Source organism: Xenopus laevis, chromosome 6S (genome assembly GCF_017654675.1).
Source record: "Xenopus laevis strain J_2021 chromosome 6S, Xenopus_laevis_v10.1, whole genome shotgun sequence".
Classification (NCBI taxonomy): Eukaryota; Metazoa; Chordata; class Amphibia; order Anura; family Pipidae; genus Xenopus; species Xenopus laevis.
In genome coordinates this window covers 105,646,124-105,671,705 of record NC_054382.1, presented here as the reverse complement: position 1 = coordinate 105,671,705, position 25,582 = coordinate 105,646,124, and the positions used below count along the sequence as shown (strand labels likewise).

The 25,582-nt window shown below is 39.5% G+C and overlaps 1 protein-coding gene across 1 annotated transcript in view; it reads left to right on the top strand.

The window, feature by feature from the left end:
- slco5a1.S (solute carrier organic anion transporter family member 5A1 S homeolog) overlaps nucleotides 1–25,582 on the top strand; it is a 53,618-nt gene that overhangs the window by 5,666 nt on the left and 22,370 nt on the right. The window contains exons 2-5 of the mRNA XM_018223786.2: nucleotides 1,893–3,336; nucleotides 15,114–15,246; nucleotides 18,237–18,457; nucleotides 24,738–24,902. Of these exons, the coding sequence (XP_018079275.1) occupies nucleotides 2,352–3,336; nucleotides 15,114–15,246; nucleotides 18,237–18,457; nucleotides 24,738–24,902 (1,504 nt within the window). The 5' untranslated portion in view covers nucleotides 1,893–2,351. The remainder of the gene's footprint in view (nucleotides 1–1,892; nucleotides 3,337–15,113; nucleotides 15,247–18,236; nucleotides 18,458–24,737; nucleotides 24,903–25,582) is intronic.

Below are 25,582 nucleotides of genomic sequence, written 5' to 3'. Positions count from 1 at the left end.
AGAAATACAGTTAAAACCACATCTCAAATATACCATACAATTAGGACCACCCTTATAATTGAAACCCCAGATAATTTCATAAACAAATGGACTGCTGTAATCCCACAGACAGAGGCTACTCAGATACTTCAATTTCACGCAAAATCTATGCAAACATTATCGACTAGTAAATATCAGGAGATACAGATATTGCATCAATCTTACCTGACACATCTTCGGAGACATCACATAGGCACCACAAATACAGACAAGTGCTTGAGATGTCATCATCCTAGAGCTGACCTCGTACACTGCCTTTGGTCTTGTCTTAAAATCCAACAATTATGGGGAGAAGTTCAGGTATACTGGAAATCTCTAACACAACTGATGGCCCCCTTTACGTTAATATGGGTGATTATCGGGACACAAGCCCCCCCCACAATTGAAACTTACACGTTCAGAAAGGCTTCTAGCAGAAAGACTGACTGCCGCAACTAGGAAAACTATTCTACACCATTGGCTCTCTTCATCATCCCGCCCCACTCTCACTAGTCAAACAAAAACTCCAACACATTTTCCATATGTATTGGCTGGAATCTATGACAAACAAAGAACAACATACAGAAAAATTCTTCTTAACCTGGTTGAACTATATTGCCTCTCTTCCTACACATATTAAACACCTTACTATTTATGTATTTAGACACAACACATGGTTCGACACAGAATGACTATCTAACAACCCCATAGTACAAGAAACAGATGTATACATTCAAAATCTTTCTCTTCCACTGAAGCAGGGTCAACAATCACCCCCCAGGAGCCGCCAAATAAATCGGATGTTACTTGAATATCGCTAACTACCCTAAACTATGACAAGAGGAAATATCGATGTTTCTATTATTCTTTACTGACTATACTGATCTGTTACCTGACATGTTCTAGACAAAAAAATCTAAGAATATATTGAAATGGAACCCTCCTTATGTACCTCCAAACTTTTCCATTTTGTTATTACTGTTATTTACTTTTATTTGAAAATTAAATAAAAACATATGTTAAAAAAAAAAAAAAGAATAAGCAGCACCAACAAAAAGTAAAATTTCTCTGTATGTTTTTTTCAATGATTTCTGTTTGAAAAGTACAGGTATGGGATCCGTTATCCAGAAATCCATTATCCAGAATGTTCCGAATTACGGGAAAGCCATCTCTCATAGCCTTTATTTTAAGCAAAGAATTCAAACTGTTAAAAATCATTCAAACTAATCACATATTTAACTAAGATGTAGTGAATCATTATTGGAGGCAAAACAATCCTATTGATTGTTTAAATTATTTTTTAGTAGACTTAAGGTATGGAGATCCAAATTATGGAAAGACTCCTTATCCAGAAAACCCCCGGTCCTGAGCATTCTGGATAGCAAGTCCCATACCTCTTAGTAAATGACGTATGGGGAAAGTTTTGTCTGAAAATATAGGGTTACCATTTTTAGGGCAATAATAACCTTAGTTTGATGGCAGGCCTAAGGTGTTGAAAGGTCAGAGAACAGCATTCAACCCTTGAATTTTGGTCACCAGTGAAGTACTTAAACTGTATTCTAAAAGGTTTATCTGTTATATGCAGATCCTGCATACCTGCCTTTGCTGCTATATAGTAGCATATTTATGTACATATTAGAACTTCTGAAACTCACAGGCCAAGGAAACAATTAATCATATTTCTATGAAACCCTTACTTTTTGCTGTTACACATCAGTATGGTCATTAATAGGTATAGACTAAAGCTTTAAGGAATTTTTTTCAAATTATACATCATTATTCCTAAAGTTGAACTGCACCCAGATGCATTGTGCAAATGATTTGCTGAGCCAAGCAGCAGCCTGACCTTCTTTGCTTCTCTCACTGTATTACAGATCAGCAGAATTACCATTGGAGACTTTTACTGGAGACAAAAGGGATGAAAGAACTGCTGTCCGTGGTGGAAACAGACACGTGAAAGATGATGGGGGATAAATAATGGCAAACAATGCACCAGAGGATGGAGCTGTATTGAACTAATAGCACTTTTCTATTGAGCAACACCTCCAAATAGAAAGCTCTATGGGCCAACAGCAAGTGGAGGGAACAGAATCCCATTACCTTTGGATTCAGGGAGTCATTGTTCATATTAAATTCACTATGGGATTCACAACAGTGTATTGATGGAAGCTATGAATAGAAAACACTTTTCGGGGGGGAAAAAAGACTTTTTTTTTGTTTTTCCAAATTAACATAATACAGAAGGAATATGCTGTGCTGCTCTGAATATATAGTTAGTCCATTTCACATTGATATATCTTTTATTCATTGCACAAGATATATATTTGCTGATCATGGCTTTAGAAATCCATAATGCACCGGCTTTAATTGCCACATATCAACCTGACTGCAATGACCATGAAGAAAAAGAGGGACCCAGGGAATATGTGGAGAACTACAGGTCTCTAAGTCTGCCAGTCTTAAATGGGTGTTGTAGAACTGCTTGTCAAGGGTTTGAAGGAAAACTGGTGGACACAACACAGACAAACTTGACTCGGGATACGAAAAGATTTTTGCACAATTTTCAAGGTAATATTGATGCTCAAGGGAGACTTTCTAGTGATGTAACATCTCAAAGTCATGCATCTTCCAGCAGGATGGACATTTCTTTTCAAACCACTAACTTTTTGGCATTGGGAAACCCAGAATCAAATAGCAATGGTGGCAAACGGAAAGGGCTCTCTCAGTCTTCAACAGCCTCCTCCATAAGAAGCAGGAAAGGAGTTTTTATTGCACTGGCAGACTCCCGGTGTTTTCTGGTATGCATGAGCTTTCTAACTTTTATCCAGTCCTTAATGGTCTGTGGTTATTTAAGTAGTGTAATCACTACCATTGAAAGAAGGTATAGTTTAAAGAGCTCTGAATCGGGACTCTTGGTCAGCTGCTTTGATATAGGCAGTCTTCTGGTGGTGGTGTTTATCAGCTACTTCGGCGGCAAAGGACATAGGCCGCGATGGCTGGCAATAGGAGGCCTGCTCATTGCTCTCGGAGCGGCTCTGTTTTCTTTACCTCACTTTATTTCACCACCATATCAAATTCAAGAGCTGAATGCTTCAGTCTCAAATGAAGGATTGTGCATGAATGGCAACACTACGGCCAAAGATTCATTGGAGTCATCATTGTGCCCTGGTGAATCAGGTGGGAAAGATCACTCCCTTTATGTAGCTTTATTCATCTGTGCCCAAATACTGATTGGCATGGGATCTACACCTATTTATACTCTGGGACCAACATACTTAGACGATAATGTCAAGAAGGAGAATGCATCATTGTATCTAGGTAAGGCTTTAGTTGCTTTGTATTCTTACTTTTTATATTGTGTTAAGTGTTACATTTGCATGAGCTTATTCTCATCTGGTTTTAGGCTTCTCTCCATCAATCATTAAGTACATATTGATATTATTGACCAAAAGGTGCGAAAAGCCAACTAGCATAGAGCAAGTTGAAGTGATAGACAAGACATGGGACCTGTTATCCAGAATTCTCGGAACCTGGAGTTTTCAGTGTAATGGATTTTTCTATAATTTGGATCTTCATACCTTAAACCCACTTGAAAATCATGTAAACATTAAGGGGCAGATTTATTAAGGGTCTAATTGAAAATCCGAATTCGAAATTAGAATTTTCCAATTTATTTATGGTCAAAACTGTCAAATTCGACATGGGAGTTATTCAAATTCAAATTGAGTTTTTAAAAAAATCTGAATTAGATATTCGACATTTATCATACTCTGGCCCCTTTAAGAACTCAAATTCAGCTATTCACCACCTAAAACCTGCCGAATTGCTGTCAATGGGAGATGTCCAGGGATCAATTTGGAGTTGTTTGCAGCCTTCCTGACTTTCGAGTTTTTTTTGGAGATTCGAGTTTTCGGGTCGATTTAATTCATCCAATTAGATTCTTTTAATACATTTTAAAAATTTTAATTATCTGGATAAAATGGAGTCTATGGGAGACAGCCTTCCTGATAACAGGTTTGTAATCTGCTGCTTGCTTGCTAAGACATTTATAGCAGTACAGGTATGGGATCCGTTATCCGGAAAACTATTATTCAGAAAGGTCCAAATTATGGGATGGCCATCTCCCCAGGGGCACTCGCCTCAGGCGGTAGCGCCCCCCTGGTTGCCAGGGGCTGCAAAAATGCCGCTCCTGGTAACTAAGAGCCGAATTTCCGGTTTTCAAACCGGAAATTCGGCTCTTCTAGCGCAGAGAGCGCTATTGCGCTCTCAGCACGAATCGTCGCGGACCGTCCCTGCCCTCTCCGGTGCTATAAAGGTTAGTGCCGGGAGGAGGGAAGGGGGCGGCGAAAGAAGGCCGCCTCAGGCGGCATTATAGCAAGAATCACCCCTGCATCTCCCACAGACTCCATTTTATCCAGATAATTCAAATTTTTAAAATGTACTATCTCCTTTTCCTCTGTAATAATAAAACAGGTTTGTACTTGATCCAAATTAAGATATAGTTAATCCTTATTGGAAGCAGAATCAGCCTATTGGGTTTATTTAATGTTTAAATTATTTAAACTTATAGATTTAAGGTATGAAGATCCAAATTATGTAAAGATCCATTATCTGGAAAACCCCAGGTCCCAAACATTCTGGATAACAGGTCCCATACCTGTAATATATAAACAATGCAATATTTCAGTTACATCAGTCTCCTAACTCAGGGTAACAAACATAAATAACAATCTGTTTATATACTTTTTGGCAAAGTTTTTGTGCTTAAACACTGTACCCTATTGGTTGGTCCTGTAAACAACATAGTGCTGTATGTGTGTATAGATACAGGTATCCAAAAGGCTCAGGTTTCCAGATAAGGGATATTTCCATAATTCTAATATCTAATAATCACCATACTTTAAGGGGAAGATTTATTAATGGAGTTCACCATTTGATAAATATGCTTTTAAAAATCCCATAGGAATGATTAAGAAAGTGTGTGAGTTTTATTGTGGTGAGCTCTAATCTCACATTTTGGTAAATCCGATCCTAAATAAACCCATTAGTTCTGCCTCCAATAAGGATTAATTATATTTTAGCTTTGATCAAGTGCAAGGTGCAGTTTTATTAATACAGAGAAAGGGGAATCAATTTAAAAAAATTTAATTATTTGATTAAAATGGGTCTGTGGGTGATGGCCTTCCTGTAATTCAGAGCTTTCTGGATAATAGGTTTTCAGGTAATGGATTCCATACCTGTGTATATAAGTCCAAAGAGTAATCAGTTTGCTGATGCATGGGAATAACTGTATTGCAAAGCTGTCAACTTTTCTTTATGGGTCTCCAGGAGATAATTTTCTGGGTTTTGACTTCAGCAGAAGCAGATGTCATTGAAGCAGATGATAAAGGACTGATTATTAATCAGTTCTGATGCAGAATTTGCTCGTTTGTATGCTGCCATGTAAAGTGATGCTGAATTAATTACTAATTGATTACTGTGTTGAAAAAAAGTGAAAAAAGCTCAAAATCCTTATAATAGCACACAGGCGCACTGGGGAGCTGCGCGTCCCTGGTGCTCCCTATAGAGCGGCTGGGCTGCATGCCTTTGTGGCCTCACCACAAATCCCGGCCTGACAATACTCACAGGTAACTTTACACCTTCTTTGATCTTCCTGGAGCTTATCATGTGCCATTTTGGCTATTCTTTTATTCATTCAAATGGTAGTTTTCTGTTTTCTTCCACGTCTTTTAGGTTTGGTTGCCATTTTAAAGCATTTGAGATCTTTTTAGCTGAGCAGCCTATCATTCTCTGCACTTCTTTATGTGTTAACTATATAATCAATGTATGCTGTTCTAAACAACATCTGAAACAACCCATTTTACTCAGATTTTCAGAGAGAAATTCACTATAACCAGCATGCACAGCATTTGCTGCCTTCCTTCCTTAAAAAGGGACAGAATTGACACCTGTTTTTCACATAATAAATTACCTCACTAATTGAACGCCACAAGGCTATTATTTGGAACAAGCTGTTATTATTTTGAACAAGACTAAATGAATGATTCAGTGAGCACACAATCAGCAACATGCATGTCATGACTGTTGGGTCATGACATTATTTGCCATGTAGAAAATAATGTGTAGCACTTGTAGCCTAATGTATTTTCCAATACATTTTCTGTTCTTACACAGCACATCAACAGAAGAGGAAAGTACTGCTGCCTTGCAGCTGTATGTGTGCGCTGTGTATAATCAAACTCATAATAATTCTTTAATTCATATAGCATGGATATATACGGCCTTTAAACATCATTTACATCAGTTTTTGCTCCAGTACATCTATATAAAAGCTGCCGACAGACCGAGTCAGCAGCTCATTGGCCCGTGTATGGGGGCCCTTGACGTGCTTCCCCGATCGAGATCTGGCCAAAAGTCGGCCAGATCTCGATCGGATGGGACTAAAAATCCCGTTGGATCGCGCCCGCATCTGTCCGACTGCCTGTTCGCTAGGATCCGATCGTTGGGCCCTAGGGCCCAACGATCGGATCAGCCCGATATTGCCCACCTCAAGGTGGGCATATCGGAGAGAGATCCGCTCGTTTGGCGACATCGCCAAACGAGTGGATCTCTCCGTGTATGGCCACCTTAAGGCAGTGAGTGAACCCCAACCATGTTGCTCACCAACCCCTTGGATGTTGCTCCCATTGACCTCAAAGCAGGTGCTTATTTTTAAATTCCAGGCTTGAAAGCAAGTTTTTGTTGTATAAAATCAGGTGTACTTCCAAACAGCCTCCTGTAGGCTGCCAGTCCACTTAGGAGCTACCAAATAGCCAATCACATCCCCTATTTGACCTTTTTCATGCTTGCGTTGCTCTCCAACTCTTTATATTTGAATGTGGCTCATGGAACAAAAAGGTTGGGGACCCCTGATCTAAGGTATCTTTTACATTCGCACAAAACAGTTTAATCGGGAGCCAGTTCACCTTGCTTTGTCTTTTTGGCATGAAGCCCATGTAAGCAAGGGGAGAATATACAAACACTTGGAAGAGAGAGCCTCAGCTGGAATTGAACTGTGGGCTCCAGCACTGCAATGACTGTGCAGTTTCATGGTCTGCATTGAGTTTTTATATACTCCTCCTGTTTCTTGTGGTTTCATCTTTTCTTTGTTAGTCCAATGCAGATTTAACAGTGCATGGCCGGTGTCAGATATCGCTAAAAGAAGGCTGGTAGCAGCATGAAATGGGGTTCAATAACCCTGCAATCTTTAGTCAGGTAGTGATAGGTATAGTTGTAAGACCCCCCACAGTGATGAGGTTTTACGAGGTCTCACCTGGGGTTGTCAGTAGACTTTCATTCTCCTTTAATGGTTAGTCCACACGAGGAGATTCGGGGAGAATCTCAGCGTGTTTTCCGCTACAATGAAAAGTCTCCTGCACTAATGCACATGCGGCGATGCGTTTTCAATAGTTGCCCAAAGTTGCCTCAGTGAGGCAACTTCGGGCGACTATAGAAAACGCATTGCCGCATGTGCATTAGCGCAGGTGACTTTTCATTGTAGCCTATGGGAAAAGGCGCTGAGGCAGTTCGGGAAGATAGTCGCTCAAAAGACGAAGCGATTAGTCGCCAGGCGACAAAATCTCCCCGAATCTCCTCGTGTGGCCTTACCCTTACACGATTCAGATGAAAGGGAGCTGAGAATATATTACCTTAGAAGGAAAATAGATAGTAAACTTCACTGATTGGGGCATGAAGTCATATAAACAATTTCTTTAGGGTAAGGACACACTGGACGATTTGTCGCCAACGTTTTTAAAAAGTAAATCGCGGCGACAAGACGATCGTCTTTTTTGAAAAGACGATTCACAGCGACTATTGGCACCGAGCGATTTGTATCCCATTACTCTGTGCGGTACGTGGTCCACCCAAACCGGAAACGGTTTGTGCTTCCCGCTGTAACCTGGCATCTTTACGTGCTTGCGTTCTTGCGTCATTGCGTTCGCATTGTAATTTGAATTGTAATTTGCTGCTACTTATCTGTGTGTGTGTGCGTGTTTAGGAGATTTCAGTGATTTTCTAAGTACATGCTATTTCTGATAAATCGCTCGGAAAAGGGTCTCAGTGCGTTTTGGAGCTACAGGCGATTCACAAACGCGCTGTGGGCACAGGAGCTGGCGTTTTTCATTTGGTTTTGTTCAGAGACAAAACAAGCGATATGTCGCCGCGATTTGCTTTTTAAAAACGTTGGCGACAAATCGTCCAGTGTGTCTTTACCCTTAAAGTGATGTGAAATATGTCAGGGCTTTATCTACTTTGCCCACTGGCTCCGCCCCCGTTTGTATCACAGCCTGCCCCTTTATTGTCTGCCCCCACCACTGGCCGGTATTTTTTTTTTTTTTAAAGGTGGCAACCCTACTTGCAACCTGGGCACTAGCCCTAGCAATGCTGCTGCTGCCCACTGTTTGCCAGCCCTAACGTTAGCAATGGGCTTCCAAAAGAGCAGTCAGATTGCACTGGTCTGAAACTATTGTCATAAAAATAGCTAAAATTTCAGCCGTAATGCATTGCACAGCTGTTGCTATGAGAGAGAGAGAGAGAGAGAGAGAGAGAGAGAGAGAGAGAGAGAGAGAGAGAGAGAGAGAGGGGAAGGAAATAGGCAAGCACAAAACATGACATGTTGTTTCAGGCACAAATACAAACTTTGTTTTTGATGACTGTGTCCCTCAATAATATCTTGGGCTTGGCACCCACTCTAATATTTGAAAAAAATGGTGTAAAATACAGGAAAATGTAAAATCAGGGAAATTTATTATGCATAATATATCTGTGGGACCACAAAACAACAATGTAAAAAGGGGGAAAACTTAAAATCAGGGGATGTAACATTGGGCACATGTTGAAGCAAGTACCCTTTATCTGACAGGGATTTTCTGTATTGTACATATATATTTACTGGTTGTATAAAAACCGTAATGCACATACATTATTCACGTTTATTACTGGCTGAAATACTTGTGTGCATCTGCATATTTGCCCAATTAACCTAACAAGGCTCTGAACTTTGTATGACCTCTAAGCAGCGTGGCCATTTAGGAAATCCAGAAGCCCAGGAGATTTTGCTCATGTGTATTTGGATGCCCTTTTTCTTGATTGTTCATCATCTTTTGAGATGATGATGACTATGTGTTGGCAGACTGTAACCTGCTTTATTTCGTGTCACAACTAAAGTAAACGTATAGCTCCCAGCAGGTCTGCCGGCTCATCCCCCTCAAGGATGCAGCACTAATTTGCAGTTCATTTAGAGGGATGCTACTGACTGCACTGGTTTCTATGCAACCATCTAGTAGCCAGTATGCATTTAAGTTAATGAAACGACTTATGCAGTTTCTTGGCCACTCACATAGTAACATAGTAGTAACATAGTAAGTTAGGTTTTCAAAAAAGACATACATCAACAAGCTCAATCTTTTATGTCTATATAAACCTGTCAGTTGATCCAGAGGAAGGCAAAAACCCCTCTCCAATTTGCCTCAGAAGGGGAAAAATTCCTTCCTGACTCCAAGATTAGTCCCTGGATCAACTTGTGCTATGATCTATCTTCCATAACCCTGTATTCCCTCACTTGCTAAAAAGTCATCCAACCCCTTTTTAAAGCTATCTAATGTACATGTATCAGCCTATACGACTGATTCAGAGCGAGAATTTCACAACTTCACAGCTCTCACATCCAGGATTCGGTTCGGGATTCTGCCTTTTTCAGCAGGATTCAGATTCCGCTGAATCCTTCTGCCCGGCAGAACCGAATCTGAATCCTAATTTGCATATGCAAATTAGGGGTGGGAAGGGAAATAGAGTGACTTTTTCTCATAAAACAAGTAAGTAAAAAATGTTTTTCCCTTCCCACCCGTAATTTGCATATGCAGATTCTGTTCGGTGTTTGGCCGAATCTTTCGCGAAGGATCCGGGGGTTTGGAAAATCCAAAATAGTCAATTTGGTGCATCCCTAGTAAAGACCCTTTCTGAATATTGAATCACATGTTCAGTCTGAGCATGTGCATAATATAATTGAAAAGTCAAAGACCTAGGCATTTAGCACCTTGGACCTTTTTTTTGCTTATTGGCTGGTCTAGGTCTCATTGTTTTGCGGAGGATAGTCCCTGGATTGTTAGAACTTGTTGTTCGTGCTTTCCTCATTGATGAGATAATCTACTGATGTAGGTGCTAAACTGACCCAGTAGAAACCAATCATATCTTCGCTTGAAATGTCCAATGACAATTAATTGCACCCTAATTGCTATTGTTAACTGCACTAAGTGCATAGTAGATATATACATAGGCAAATTCACTGTATTTCAGATATCCCTGTTAAAATCTCTAGGGCATGTATATTTCTCCTAAAATAAGTATTTTCATACTTATGAGCAACTGGCTGCATTGTAAATATGGCCTTTTTCATGTTTACATCAAGGCATTCAGATCACTATAGAATCTACAGCCCAGAACAGAAAAAAAAATGGCTTAAAGATAAGAGTGCCTACAGAAACTTCTGTCAAATGCACAATTTTAGTATAATTTTCCCCAAAAGACTTTAGCTTTGTAACCTTGAAGCTTTTAGTTACACTTTTGTGAATCAGGAGTCTCCAGGTGCTACAGAGGCTTGTCAGCATATTAAGTGCAGCAAGTATACTAAGTGAGCTAACCTCATATGGTGGACTATCTGGTGCAATTCTGTAACCCATAGCAACTAATTAGTATTGATTGATCTAATGCAGTTAAACTGAAATTAGCTCTACTTCCAAAGTATTACTGCAATGGGGTAAATGTGCAAAAAAAAATAGGCAATTAACAGTGAAGGAACCAATAAAACTGAAATGGTGTAGAGGCAGAATAACGCTAAGGAACTGGGAATAATTTGTCATTTATTTAACAGCGGTGTAGCATCCTATAAAATTATTGTGCTGTTGTATGACAAGATTCTGTGAATCAGACGCAAGACTTTCTTCCTGCCATATAATTCATTAGAAACACATCTTACTTAAACTGGAAAATGAATGTAGGCAACAGCATGGACTCCTGAGTCACTACTACTGGAGAGAGAAACTGGTGTAGCTGCTATTGTATTTGCATTTTATCACATTTTTTAAAAGCATTTTTTTAAAGGAGAAGGAAAGCTCCAAGACAGTTTATTGCCGACAGATTAGCCACAATAGTGCAAGCTAGAACACTATATTTATTCTGCAGAACGCTTTACCACACCTGAGTAAACAGCTGTAGACACTGTCTCTGTTTACTTAGGATAGAAGTTGCCATATAAGCTTGGTGTGACATCACTTCCTGCCTGAGACTGCTCACTTATAGCTCTGAGCTCAGATTACAGCAGGGAGGGGAGGAGGGAGGGAGAGAGGAGCAAACTGAGCATGCTCAAGCCCTGCCCTGGAGGTTTATACTGAAAACAGGAAGTCTGATACAGAAGCCCATGTGTACACAATAAAAGGAAAGAAATGCTGTGTTTCTTTTGACAGAGGACTCAGAGCAGCATTACTTTGAGGGTTTACTGGTATATTTATATAGACCTTTCTGATAAAGCTGTAAGGGCCGACCTGATTTGTTTACGCTCACTTTCTGCCTGCCTCGACCCGGACAGTTTCGACTACGATTCTGTTTAACACCTTGTACCATGAACTTCTACCCAAAGACTTTGCTAACAGGCGTGGCCCCTTTGCTTTTTCAGAACCTCTAGCGTTGCACCTCTCGTTTAAGTCCTGGTGGCATCCAAGTAGCTGAGGGCTCCTCCCGAGGCCAACTGCGGTCACACTACAGGTGAAGCATGAGCCGAGATCAGGGTGCTTGGTATTTGTCCTGGTGTTGGGTGCCGACCGTGACCAAAGCTTACTTAATTTTAGCCTTTCCTTCTCCTTTAAGACTGCATTTTCTTGTACTTGACACATGTTCAAGTAGTAGAATAAAGCTTTGCATTTGGAACATTTCAGAAATGCATATTTATGCTTTAAGTGCTTAGCATGCAGTTGTAAACACATACAAATTCCAGTGTGCGTAAAATCCCTTACAAGGGAACAGGTTTATATCCAGTGCAGCAGAGGAAGCAGAGTGAAACAGAGCCATGTCCTTCCACAAGAAGGTTGCAGACCCCTGGTTGACCCTTTTATTCTTTCATGAATTAGCATACTTGCCCTATAACTAGACAGTAACGATATGATGACTTAGTTCATTGTGTGCACAGAATATTCTGGGTGGCTGACCTCTAGCTGCAAGTGATGTGTTATTACAGGTTCATTGTGGTGAAATATGGACAAGGGACCCTAATGTATATAATGACTTGTCAGTGACAGTGGAATTTAGAGGGTTCCATTTTTTTGGCATAGTGCTATGCACTCCTCTTCCTTAAAGGCTTTGTTCACCTTCAAATACTTTTTTCAGTTTAGCTGGTTTCAGATTGTTCACTAGTAATAAAAACTTTTTCCAATTACTTTCCATTTTTTATTTGTGACCATTTTTCTAATATTGTGTAAAGTTTCATTTTCACCTTCTAAAACAGTTCTTGGAGGGAGGGTCGCCGACTTTTCAACTGATCCTTATTGATACATTTAGTTGATACATTTCTTATGTTTGTTCCTGCGGAGCAGAGTCCCTGAGTTTCATTAAAGGCAGCTGTTAGAATTGATACGATAGTTGCTAATATTCCACAGATACTGCTGAGAAATGTATCAACTAAATGTATCAACTAAATGCAGCAAATTGTAACAGCCCAGAATCTGCTCCTGGATCACTGAGCTGCCAGACGGAAACACTAGAGACACGGACATTCAACTTTAAACTTCAATTTTGAGAAAATGGTAAAAAAATAAAAGATGGAAAGTAATTGAAAAAAGTCATTGTTTATAGTGAACAATCTGAAAACTACTGAACTAAATCAGTGTTTGGAAGGTGAACAACCCCTTTAATCATTACAAGTTCCCCATAATGTATGCAACACATAAACAAAGGACACAATCTCCTTTGTAAATAAGCGTGTCCTTTGGTCATTGCTAAATACTTCCGTGTAGCTGTGGCCAGCTCTTCTGGCCATTGGCAGTGATCATCTTTAATTTATTCATTTGCCAGCTGGCAGCAGTGCTAATCTGTTTCCCAGATGCCAGTGGTTAGCAACAAGTAATCCCTTTGCTGGGGTTTTGTTCGTTTTTTACCGTCATTCTTTGTTAGGCACTCGAGGCAGGTGCATGGGAGGCATGTGTAATCCCTACTAAATTTGACCATCCAGGCTTGTAACATGACAAGCACCTAACAAGGCCTGATATAAGTTATTATTGATTGGATACATTAACCGGAAACCCGTTATCCAGAAAGCTTTGAATTATGGGATGGCCAACCATCCATAGATTACATTTTATCCAAATAATGCAAATTTTTTTAAAAATGATTTCCTTTTTCTCTGTAATAATAAAATAGTACCTTGCACTTGATCCAAACTAAGTTTAATGTTTAAATGATTTTCTAATAGACATAAGGGGTTGATCACCTTTGAATTAACTTTTAGTATGAGAGTAGAGAGTGATATTTTGAGACCATTTGCAATTGGTTTTCATTTATTATTTGTGGTTTTGACTTCTTTATTGAGCAGGTCTTCTGTTTCAGCAATTGCAATTTGAGCAATGTGGTTGCTAGGGTCTAAATGACACTAGCATCCAAGCATTGAGTTGAATAAAAGACTGGAATATGAATAGAAGAGGGCCTGAATAGAAAGATGAATATTACAAAGTAACAATAAATGTGTAGCCTTACAGAGTATTTGTTTTTTTAGATGGTCAGTGACCCCCATTTGAAACCTGGAAACAGAAGAAAAAGCAAATAATTAAAAATGCTTAAACATAAATAAATAATGAAGACCAGCTGAAAAGTTGCTTAAAATTGACCATTCTATAACATATTAAAAGTTAATCTAAAGGTGAACCATCCAAATTATGGAAAGATCCATTATCTGGAAAACCCCTGGTCCTGAGCATTATGGATAGCAGGTCCTGTACTAGTCTTAATGCCATTTTATGTTCTGTGTAACTGCACATCCACTACACAGAAGGGAGGGGTGGGCAGAGCAGTGTTTAATATAACCCTTATCTCTCACACAGAAAAGCAGCGCCACAGAGACAAACGTCAAAATACGACCATTGAATTGCAATAATGGCCATAATCGATCGAAGTAAAATCGTTCGATCGATTAATTAAATCCTTTGATTTGAACGATTTAATCGATCAATCGAACGATTTTACTTCGACTTCTAAAAACTTAGCCAAATGTAGGCTATAGGTTCTAGGAGGTCACCAAAGGCTAACATAGCAATTCGGCAGGTTTAAGGTGGTGAAGTGTCGAAGTCGAAGTTTTTTAAAGAGACAGTACTTCGATTTTCGAATGGTCGAATAAGTATTTTCAATTCGATGGTCGAAGTCGAATTTGGCCTATTCGATGGTCGAAGTACCCAAAAAATTACTTCGAAGTTTTTGAATTCGAAAATTCACTTCGACCCTTAGTAAATGGGCCCCTAAGGGTGTTATTTAGCAAAGGTCGAATTTATGTGACTTTTTTTAACTCTTAATAAATTCGAATACACTCACAACTCAAATGGGAGGTTATTTATGAAAAAACTGGAATGTCTACTATTCAATCGAATAGTCCCGACCCGAAAATTCCTATTGAATTTAAATTAAGTTTTCCTCCGAAATACAACATAAAATATTCAAATGGTTCAACGGACCTCTGTAAATTAACTTGGCAGGTTTTAGGTGGCGAATATTCTAATTAGAACTGTTTCCAAGGTTGAGGTAAATCTCACATTCTAATTTACATTCAAGTTGGTGCTTTTAAATTTTAATTTCTGAGTTTTGACTCAAAACTAATTTTAAAAATCCAAATTCGAATCTATTACTACTTATAGATTATGAGCAAGCGTAAAAGATATTGAAATGCAAGAAATAGTTTAAGCAAACAAAAAGTACAAGGAAAAAGCATCAGACGGACAACTCTTATGGAGCGCATGTAGTATGTACTCCATGCCAGAGAATCTCATTCTTTCTGTAAGTTTCCTACTTCTGTATTTTCACAGCAATTATGTACGTCATGGGTGCACTTGGCCCCGCTGCAGGGTACTTAGTGGGTGGAGTCCTCATTGGGTTTTATGTAGATCCCAGAACCATTGTCCACATCGAGCAGAGTGATCCCCGTTTCATTGGGAACTGGTAAGAACACATTTAATTTATTATACACAGTGCTCATGATTTCTTATTCCTGATTTTTATTACTTGCTAACTTTTAATTCTGAAAGTGTTTCATTTAGAAAGTTTTATAGAGAATATTTATTTTATGATTAATGCATATACAAATGATCTTACATTAAGGGGGTCATTTACTAAACTCCGAATGCAAAAATCACGAAAAATTCGTGATTTTTTAAAAATTAAATCGGACTTTTAAAAAATCATGAATTTTTCGGAGTTCATTCAGAGAATGGAAAAGTCCGAACCAGAAAATCCAGCATCTCAGATCTGTCAAGGTTGCACATAAGTCAATGGGAGAAGCCCCGATGATTTTTTCATGTGTGCTGGGTTTCGTGCAATACCCCGAAGTTTTCGGGCAAAAATCTAAGCTTTCAGGTGAAAAATCCGAAAAAATCACGAAAATCTGATTTTTTTCCCGCAAACCAAATTTCCGGGAAAATGTAATAATAAATAATCGTAAAAAACCTGAGCGGATTTGATCAGAGTTTGTAGCAGAAAATATTGAGATAAATTCGGACTTTGATAAATAACCCCCTAATAGACAACATACATAACAATGAATAAATATTCCTCCCCCTCCAAAAAACAAAACAAAAACAGGTGTAGGGGGGAATGCACCAAATGTTAGATATAGTGCCTAAGCACAATAAGGGTGGTTGCTTATACTGTTACTGTATATTCAGTAACCACAGGTATTAATTGGTCTTATTCTTCTCTGTACCCATAGAGACTGCACAAGTAATAAACACAGAGAAAATAGATTGCATTGCAGCTGCATTACCACACACCCCACAGAGCAGCATATTGGTTTCATTTTACATGGAAAATAGAACACACTTTTTGTATAAGTAGTCAGTGCTGCATGCATTGTTTATCACTTGATTTAGAGAGTCAGAAAAAAAAACAAATCCATAACTGGGCAGAGGATTTAGCTTTCATGTGCTGCATTGCAGTATGAACAGTGATAGCAGGAGAAAAGCCTAGGTATTAGTATAAAGTCATAATGCTGTGTAGGCAGTAAAACCAGGGCAGGCTAAGGGGAGCAGGAGGATAAGCTCTAATATAATGGAAGTGCAGATAAGTGAAAGGACAAAGGCAGCAATGCTGTAGCATCAGTTAATATTACTGCAGGGATATTGCCTGTTATTGCTTTATAAGAAAGGAAACAATTACAGGTATTTAACAGTACACACATGTAAAACATACGCCACTACACTTTACAAGCACAAGTGCAGTTTTGGATGTAAGATTATGTTTTTTACCCAAAATGCTGCCCCCCCCTCATAATTACAATGTAATAGTGGCCTTTCCCCGAGTTGCATCCACTGCAATTGCACTTAAAGGTGCACAAGCATCATAATGCATTGCATCAGCATATTGTCTCCATCGCATCCATTTTAGAGCACCCCCACTTTCAGGTTCCTTTGTAAATCACCCCAATTGTGTTCCAGCTAGGGTTTCCACCTGTCCGGTTTTGACCCAGACAGCCCGGTATTTTGAGGGGCTGCCCGGGTCTATACTTCCTGCCCGGTTTTCCAAATAAGGAAAACCGGGCGGGATTCCCTTAATTGACACGGCGATCGGCCAATCGCTGATCGTCATGTCATAGCCCCAGCCACTGACGGCACGAGTCCGCCCACTGACGTCAAAGCCCCGCCCACTGACGTCATGGATCCACCCACTGATGGCACAGACATGCCCACTGACATCATGGACCCCTCCCCTGGTCTCAGCCAGACATAAAGTTGGCAACCCTAGTTCCAGCTCTCTCCTACAAAGTACATGCTATCTGCTTGCTAAGATGGAACCAATTGATTGTGAAGCTGAAATGTTATTATCATCATTATTGTTGTGTTTTTATTGCTTATGTAACGCTTTTTTGGGCTATCCTGCCAATAAGGAGTTAAAGAGTCCAGCTAGTGGAGTGAGCATGGGTTACATGTGACCTACACAACAGGGCAGGGCCTTCACCAAATGGAAGCTTCCCCTTGTAGTAGAACTACAAAACACAGGCTATTAAGTGCCAAAGTAGATAGAATGGACGCCAGGAGGTTCTTTGATGAAATAACAGGAAGGATTTATTATGCAAAGCAAATGTCCCCAGGTTTTACTCACATGACATAGGAGGTAACAGTAGATGGAATCACAGTGGACAGAGTGCCAAAAATTCAGTCAGATAATTGTAACTCCTTAAAGTCTCAGCAGACAGGTGTACATCAATTCATACAAGACAAATATTACCAATGTGGTGATTGGGATCAATCAATGTAGAGACCAGGCAGTCCTCTGCTAACCTAGGTCCCTATCACGGAGTTCCCTGCACTAAAGGCAACAACAAGGGAAGCCTTGTAGGAAGCTACTTCCTTCTACCAATCCTTGGTGGAGCGACAACTGCTCTTTCTGCTTAAAACTCTCTGCCTCACTCTCCTAGAGAGTCTATTACAATTGACTGACTAAGCTAGCTATTCCTCGTTCACTGGGTTTTCCTGGTCCCAAGCACCAAAGGTGTCAGGTCCCTTTGGGGTAAATGGCTTTACTGGGGCAATGGTGATCCCAGGCTCAATGGGAAACACCTAGCGGCACAGACACCAGGAGCCAAAGAGGAAGAGGTCACTCCCTACACAACACTATATAGCAGTGTGGCAGGAAGTGGTATTACACCGTTTGGCCTATAGCTGTAGTTGTTATAAAATAACTGTTACAATGGCTTATGCCCAATAACAAAGGATATGAGAAAAAGGGTAGGGAATTAACTCTATAGGGATAGCAGATCCTATAGGTCCCTACACTTATCTGTCTGCCTAAGCCCTCTGCAGCTAGTCATTCAAACCATTGGCTGTTTTATAGCTGTATTCCCTTTAGGGCCTTTATAGTATATTGTACTGACTGTATTCTTGTCCCAGTGCCCTGTATGTAGCTTTAATATAACTGGAGTCTGCTTCTGCTTTCAGGTGGAGTGGATTTCTGCTTTGTGCCATGGCCATGCTACTTGTCATATTCCCAATGTTTACTTTTCCAAAAAAGCTTCCACCTCGACAGAGAAAGAAGAAAAAGAAAGGAAACTCGTATGATGTTTCCAGCGAAGATGATGTCATGAAAGAGAAATCAAGCAACAAAATGAAAGCAAATGCTGATCCCGGTCCCTCTATTGGCTTTGGGAAGGATTTTAAAGGTGTGTCGATGATTTTCCTGTTACCATTTGTATGCTATATGGATGTTAGGGCAGTGGCATTCTCACATATGCTAATGGCCATAACAGATAATAATATGAAATATTGTGGTATCCGTTAGAGTAGTACATATTATGTACCAGAATCTTTTTGTGTGCAGCCCCCCGGGGAAAACCACAAAACCAGAATGAGGGTAAGAAATCATGGGTTGTCTTGTGAACTTTTATAAATGATTTACAGTAATTCTTAGCTTTAGATTCTACAGGCTTAAAACCAGTGTACATTGTCTACTAGTAATCAATATTTTAGTATTGAAGGCATGCCTCCCCCAACCCAGCAAATGCCTAATGACATCCATCATTCATCCAGTTTTTTTTACTTTTCTCCCATTAACTCAGATGTCCAGTATATTGTTTAATATTGGGCAAGTAGAGCAGGAGGCATTCATTCATTCATCAATGTTTTTAAATAGCAGAGTATTGTTTTTAACTGACCCTACATGTGAGCTGCATTATAAGAACATTAAACAGGTTAGATAGCATTAGTGATCACTGGTGTTTATTCAAAGCTCTGGCCATCAGGCTTCCTCCCCTCATCAGTTCTTATTATGATCTCTGACAGGCACTTGCTCAATAATTGTGATTTTACTGTATGAGCATGTTGGACAGTACTGGCTGCTAGAGAAGCATGTTTGGATCCATGTAGTGTCTGGTCAAAACACCGTACATGCTTCATAATGCAGACTACGTATAATAATCCCCTTTTCTGCCCTTCCTAACTAAGAATTTCACACCATTGTATCTTATCGGTCATCTCTAAAGCTGGCCATACATGTTCAGGTACGGGATTTGTTATCCTGAAACCTGTAAACCTGAAATCTCTGTATTACAGAAGGCCATCTCCCATAGATCCATGTTAATCAGATAATTCAAAATTTTAAAAAACATTCTTTTTCTTTGTAATAATAAAATGTGTCTGAATTTTTTAGACACACATGTACTGCTACTAATGATGGGACCTTGGAGGTGGTGGGAGCTCCAGGGCTGCTGGACATGGACAGTTAGGTCATATAGTGTATGGCATGGGTCTCCAACCTTTTTTTTTTTTTTTACCCATCAGCCACTTTAATGCAACATAAGCATTCTAAAAGTTTCTGGGGTTGCCAACATGGGGTGTGATTGGCTATTTGGTAGCCCTTATGTGGACTGACAGCCTAGCAAGGATCTGTTTGGTAGTAGACATGGTTTTTATGCAACAAGAACTTGCCATTAAGCCAGAAATTGAGGCCACTGGGAGCAACATCCGATAGGTGGATGAGCAATAACATGTTGATTACGAACCACTGGTTGGGGATCACTGGTACATGGTGTGACCCCATGTCAAGCTGGCCATAGACACATAGAATCGAGGATTCGTACGATTTTCGGATCGTGTGTGGAGAGTGCCGACAGCTTTTGTCCGGCGGAGATCGGTCGTTTGGTCGATCGGACAGGTTTGATTTTGACCCGACCGATCCCGCCGGAGCCCATGGCACATCGTAATCGGATCGTTCGGCCATATGGCCAAACAATCAGGTTACCCCCGATATAGCCATGCTCGTTAATGGCATATCGGGGAAAGATCTGCTCATTTGACGATGTTGCCAAACGAGCGGATCTTTGCGTCTTTGGCCACCTGTCTTAAAAGTATGTGCACACTTGCTGTCTATAAATTCACCAACTCATTAAGGGGCAGATTTACATAGGGTCGAATATCGAGGGTTAACCCTCGAAATACGACTGCTGAATGTAAATTCTTCGAATATCGAAGTCGAAATCGGATTTAGTGCAAATAGTTTGATCGAATGAAAAATCGTTTGATCGAAGGATTTTAATCCATCGATTGAACGATTTTTCTTCGACCTAAAAATTGTTAGAAAGCCTATGGGGACCTTCCCTATAGCTTAACATTGCACCTCGGTAGGTTTTAGGTGACAAAGTAGGGGGTTGAAGTTTTTTTTAAAGAGACGGTACTTATAGTCGAACAATTTTCAGTTCGAATCGTTCGATTCAAAGTCGTAGTCGAAGGTCGAAGTAGCCAATTCGATGGTCGAAGTAGCCAAAAAAAACATTCGAAATTCGAAGTTTTTTTTTATTCTATTCCTTCACTCGAACTAAGTAAGTGGGCCCCTGCATGTCCCTCTATGATCATTTGCCAATGCTTTAGTAGGATTTACTATTTCCTACTCTGGTTAATGTCTCTGTCTATGTTAGCATTTATATACAGGGTAAGTGTCACAATCATTCATTAAACCTTTCCCTTAAGAGTATGACCTTAGAGTGAATTACATATTGGATGACAGTTGTACGTTTTGCACACACTCTATAATACAATGTAGAGCAGTCGTGTTTAGTGATATCATGGTCAGAGTAAACCATATTCCACTTCTATTGTTTGCTGCTGCTAATGTAGCAAGTGTGCATTGGAGGCTTATTAGGGACCTGAGGACAATATAAGAGAACATGTTGGAAAAGGGTAAAAACAAAAGCCACAATTAAAGCTATTATTCACTTTCTAAACTATGCGGCAAATAAAAGGCTGCCCAGCTTCAGCATATTGCATTGCAAGCATGAACATATCGAGCTGTGTAATCCACAGACTCTCCAAAACAGGAGGCATGGTAAGATGAGAGATGTACTCTATTATTAGAAATATGAAAGGATAATAGAGGCTTTTACTTTTCTAGCCCTGACATTGATCTTAAAATAGGATCTAGCTTCCTGCAATCTTACAGAACAAAGGTCTGAAAGGATCAAGTGAAGGAAAATATCTGCCCATTATGCCTTCCAGTTTACATGATTTTTCTGTAGAAATGTGGGAAGGGATACTGATTGGACAGGTTTAAAATTCCTGTTGGAGAAAGGAGCTTTTGTGTTAGAGGCAGTCACTCCAACCGCCTGTTTTCCTATCATTATAATCCAATTGTTGGGGCCTAGGGCTATACACTTGAAGATATGCTTGTGTTACATGCAGATCATCTGGGTTCAGATGGGCTTTAATGTTCCACAGTATGAAGTGCACTTATTGCCACACCTTGATAAGCCCCAGAATACAATATTGTATATAACGGTGGTGCTGTTCTTCCAGAGCAATGCAATGCATCCATATAATATAGTACAGATATGGAACCTATTATCCAGAATGCTCAGAACTTCCAGATAAGGGGTATGCTCCATTCTAGTGATGGGCGAATCTGACCCCTTTCACTTGAAAAAAAGCTGCCAAATGAAGCCTATGGGTGACAATTTTTGATTATCCATTGGAATCTGATGAGTCTTATTTTCATGGCAAAACCTGGGGAAGAATTTTGCTTATTGCTAATCCATACCTAATGGCCACTAAAGAAAATCATTTAAGCATTTAATAAACCTGATGGGATTGTTCTTACTCCAATAGTGATTCATAATAGTTGGGATCAAGTACACGGTACTGTTTTATTATTACAGAGAAAAAGGGATTTATTTTTAAAAAATTTGAATTATTCAATTAAAATTAAGTCTTTGGGAGGTGGCCTTCCCATAATTTGGAGCTTTCTGGATAACGAGTGTCTGGATAACAAATCCCATACCTGTGTCTAAAATAATAAACACTCTGAAACAAATTAGGTAAGTCGCAGATATACATTATACATTGCCAAGAAACAAAATCCATTATGATTCCATTATGGAAGATATTGGGATTGAGATGTTGGTCTTGCTTCCTGGTGATGAATATTTTATAACTGAACCCAATTTGTTTGGGAGTGTGTTTATTTTTATGCATTTTATTAATGCACCATCTGTACTGAAGTATTAATGTATAGCAAAACACTTAAACACATAAAACTCTGCTTAGGATAAGTTTTCTACAGTCCAACAATAAAGAAAACTTTGTTCTACTGAGGAGCTGGTTCAACCTTTCAAGGCAACTTGGTCGGGTTAGTTTGGGTCATGCACCTCCTTCCCATTGGGTTTGCACATAATGTACGAAAATTGCTATGACAGAATCGTCTGGTACAATAGATGAGGTTATTATGTTAATTAAAATGGTTGTGGTTCAGCTGCAGAGAAACAGAAAGCTGACAGTTTGAAGACAGGGAGCTTCTAGATGTTGCAGTTGGAGGCCTCTGTCCTTAGATAACTTTCTCATTGTACATATTTAGTGGCATGACATGAGCAGATATGAAACATGTGCTTTATTTAATTGGTGAACATCACATATATTACTTATCTTGTAACAGAATTCAGCTGTTCTAGTACATTTGGTGGTTGGCTTTTTTAAAAAGGTAACAATCTCCAGTGGTGTAACTACAGAGGAAGAAGACCCTGCAGTTGCAGGGGGCCCAGAGAACAGTGGGGCCTGGACTGTGGCATCTGCTTTCCTCAATAGCTAATAAAAAAACCCTCTTCCCCAGCCACTCTCTCTTACCGAGGACGGTGGAAGCAAGTCGGGCCAGATATGGTCCTTTATTGATATTTTCATAAATGGTGTATGATGTATGTCGAAGCAATTAAAATATGCTACCTGCACCATCAGTCCTATTTCAAAACGTCAGCTGAACTGCTTTGTAGAAATACAGGCATTCTAGCAGCAGCTAAAGAGCTACGGAAGGGCCCCTGTGGTAAGCCCACCTACAATGCTTTTTTTTTTAATAAGCGCTATGCATGTCCCTTCACTGGAAAGCCATATCTGTCACCTTTATGGGAAACCATTGCATTTGATAGAATGCCCCTGTATCCTTACAGCTGTATGTGGCTTGATTTGACCATGCATTTATTATAGATGTCACCACTATTATAGATGTCACGTTAATTCACTTCCTTCTTGTTACACATACTTAATGGTTACAGATGTAGCACCACTTGGATTTATAATTTATTGATACAGATCCAGCAAGTTACACAGCACTTTACATTAATTTATTACAACAATTAAACAATAATTAAACAAACAAGGATTACAAAGTAAAAATCAGATCAGAGGGCCCTGTTCACAAGAGCTTACAATTTTCCACACACTCATTTCCTACAATGTCCTGATCATGGAGTGTAACTGAGTATAAATTAAGTTCTTTTCTTACTACCGTATTACCCAGATGCCAAGTAACTAACCAGATTTCATCAGTAGCTGTCTAGAATAATTGATTTGAATATAACCCCTCTAACCCACAGGAAGTAGAACTAGACATATAGGCTGCCAGGGGAAGTGTATTTTTGATATGAGCTAATTCAGTCTTGGTTTATGTAGAAAAGGTACAGAGCTTCAACTCTTTTGACTCAGCAGGTTAATTTAGCACAGGGTATACTAGGCTATAGCCTAGAGCCCAGTGTGATCAAGGGCCCATCTAACCTTTTCAATTATTATTTCTATATATTTTTTCATGTTAATAGTTATTTTTATTTGGGTCTGGTCGATCATACCTGCTGTAAGAAGAAGGCAGGCAAGTGAGGGAATACAAAGTTATGGAAGAGAGCTCATAGTAAAAGTTGATCCAGGGACTGGTACAATTGCCATCTTGGAGTCAGGAATTTTTTTTCCCCTCTGAGGCAAATTGGAGAGGCTTCAAATGGTTTTTTTTTGCCTTCCTTTGGATCAACTAGCAGTTAGGCAGGTTATACATAGACTTAAAAGGTTGAACTTGATGGACGTGTGTCTTTTTTCAACCTAACTTACTATGTAAGACTATGAAAGACAATGTAAGACTATGTAAGACAATGTAAGGCACATGTGTGCACGCATCCAGACCTAGCAGTAGCCTAGTAGGGGGCCCTTTGTGGATGTAGCCTAGGGGCCCCACATGTTGTTAATACTGATTCTACAGATTCAAAGGCATACCATGATCACTGGGAACAGTTTCCACCCCCTTAGGCTCACAGGGTAACAAAACCCTTCCCTAAATTTGTTCCATTGTGAATCGATGGATTCTGGGACCTCTGCAATTTGTATAAATTGCTGCAAAATCGCAACCTTCAATATTAACAAATACAACCCTTAGTTTGGGTTTATTGAGCAATTCGATCCTCCAGCAAATTCCACCCACAAAATCATTGCCAATGTTTTTATTGTAGTTATGTGTGATTCCTCTCTTGCCTCTTGCCCTTATAGTCCAATCTGTGCTAATATCAAGTGTGAAAACTCCTAATAGTTATAAAGTCAAAGCAATTGCACAGCCGGAAACCCATTACATGCTCTCCATTGCCGAGAATCCTGCTTAGATTTGCTTTTCCATCCATTGTTTATAATTCATTTCTTGTCATTTTTTAGACCTCCCAAGAGCAGCAGTCAGAATTTTAAGCAACATGACATTCCTTTTTGTGAGTTTGTCATACACAGCTGAGAGTGCCATTGTCACCGCTTTTATTACCTTCATTCCCAAGTTCATCGAGTCACAGTTTGGCATCCCAGCTTCTAGTGCCAGCATCTACACTGGTAAGATGATCATTATCACTGCAGGTATCAATAAGGGGGGCATGTGGGATCCTTTCAGGATAATGAGCCATGATTAAATGACAGATAAAGGACTTTGATCAGTAGGAAATTGAAGCCATCGGTAAGTTTTGTAAAGGTAAGTTTACCTATTAAAATTCTAGTGAGTTCTGCAAATTGTGCTACCGGTAAATGTTTTTTGCTGAGCCATCACTGTTATACAGTTCCTAAGCTGCTTCCTTTGGAAGAATAACTCTTTGTTTTTATGTTATTAACTAATCAGTGTGACTTCTGGAACAGTACATTGGAAATGATTTCCCTCGGGATCCGCATGTTTGTTGTCAGTAGCCGTCACTCTTCATAAGTTATTTCCTTTTAAAGCTTATTTGTTTGTTTTGTAAATAATCAGTGTGACTTCCGGTACAGCACATTGGCGCTCATTTCCCTCGAGACCTGATTGTTCTTAAGATATTTGTCATACAGCAAGGTTAAATTCATCGATAGTAAAATGTGAAGGAAGCCAAAAAACTGCAGAACTTTGCTGCTATTTTTTATTTTATGACATGTTTCAGATCACATGGACCCTTTCTCAAGTTTTTATTTTAAATAGGTTAAATTACTTTGAAAAAGATCCTGGAAGACTTTTTAAATTCCCAGATCTGCAGGGCAATAGAATGTTTCAG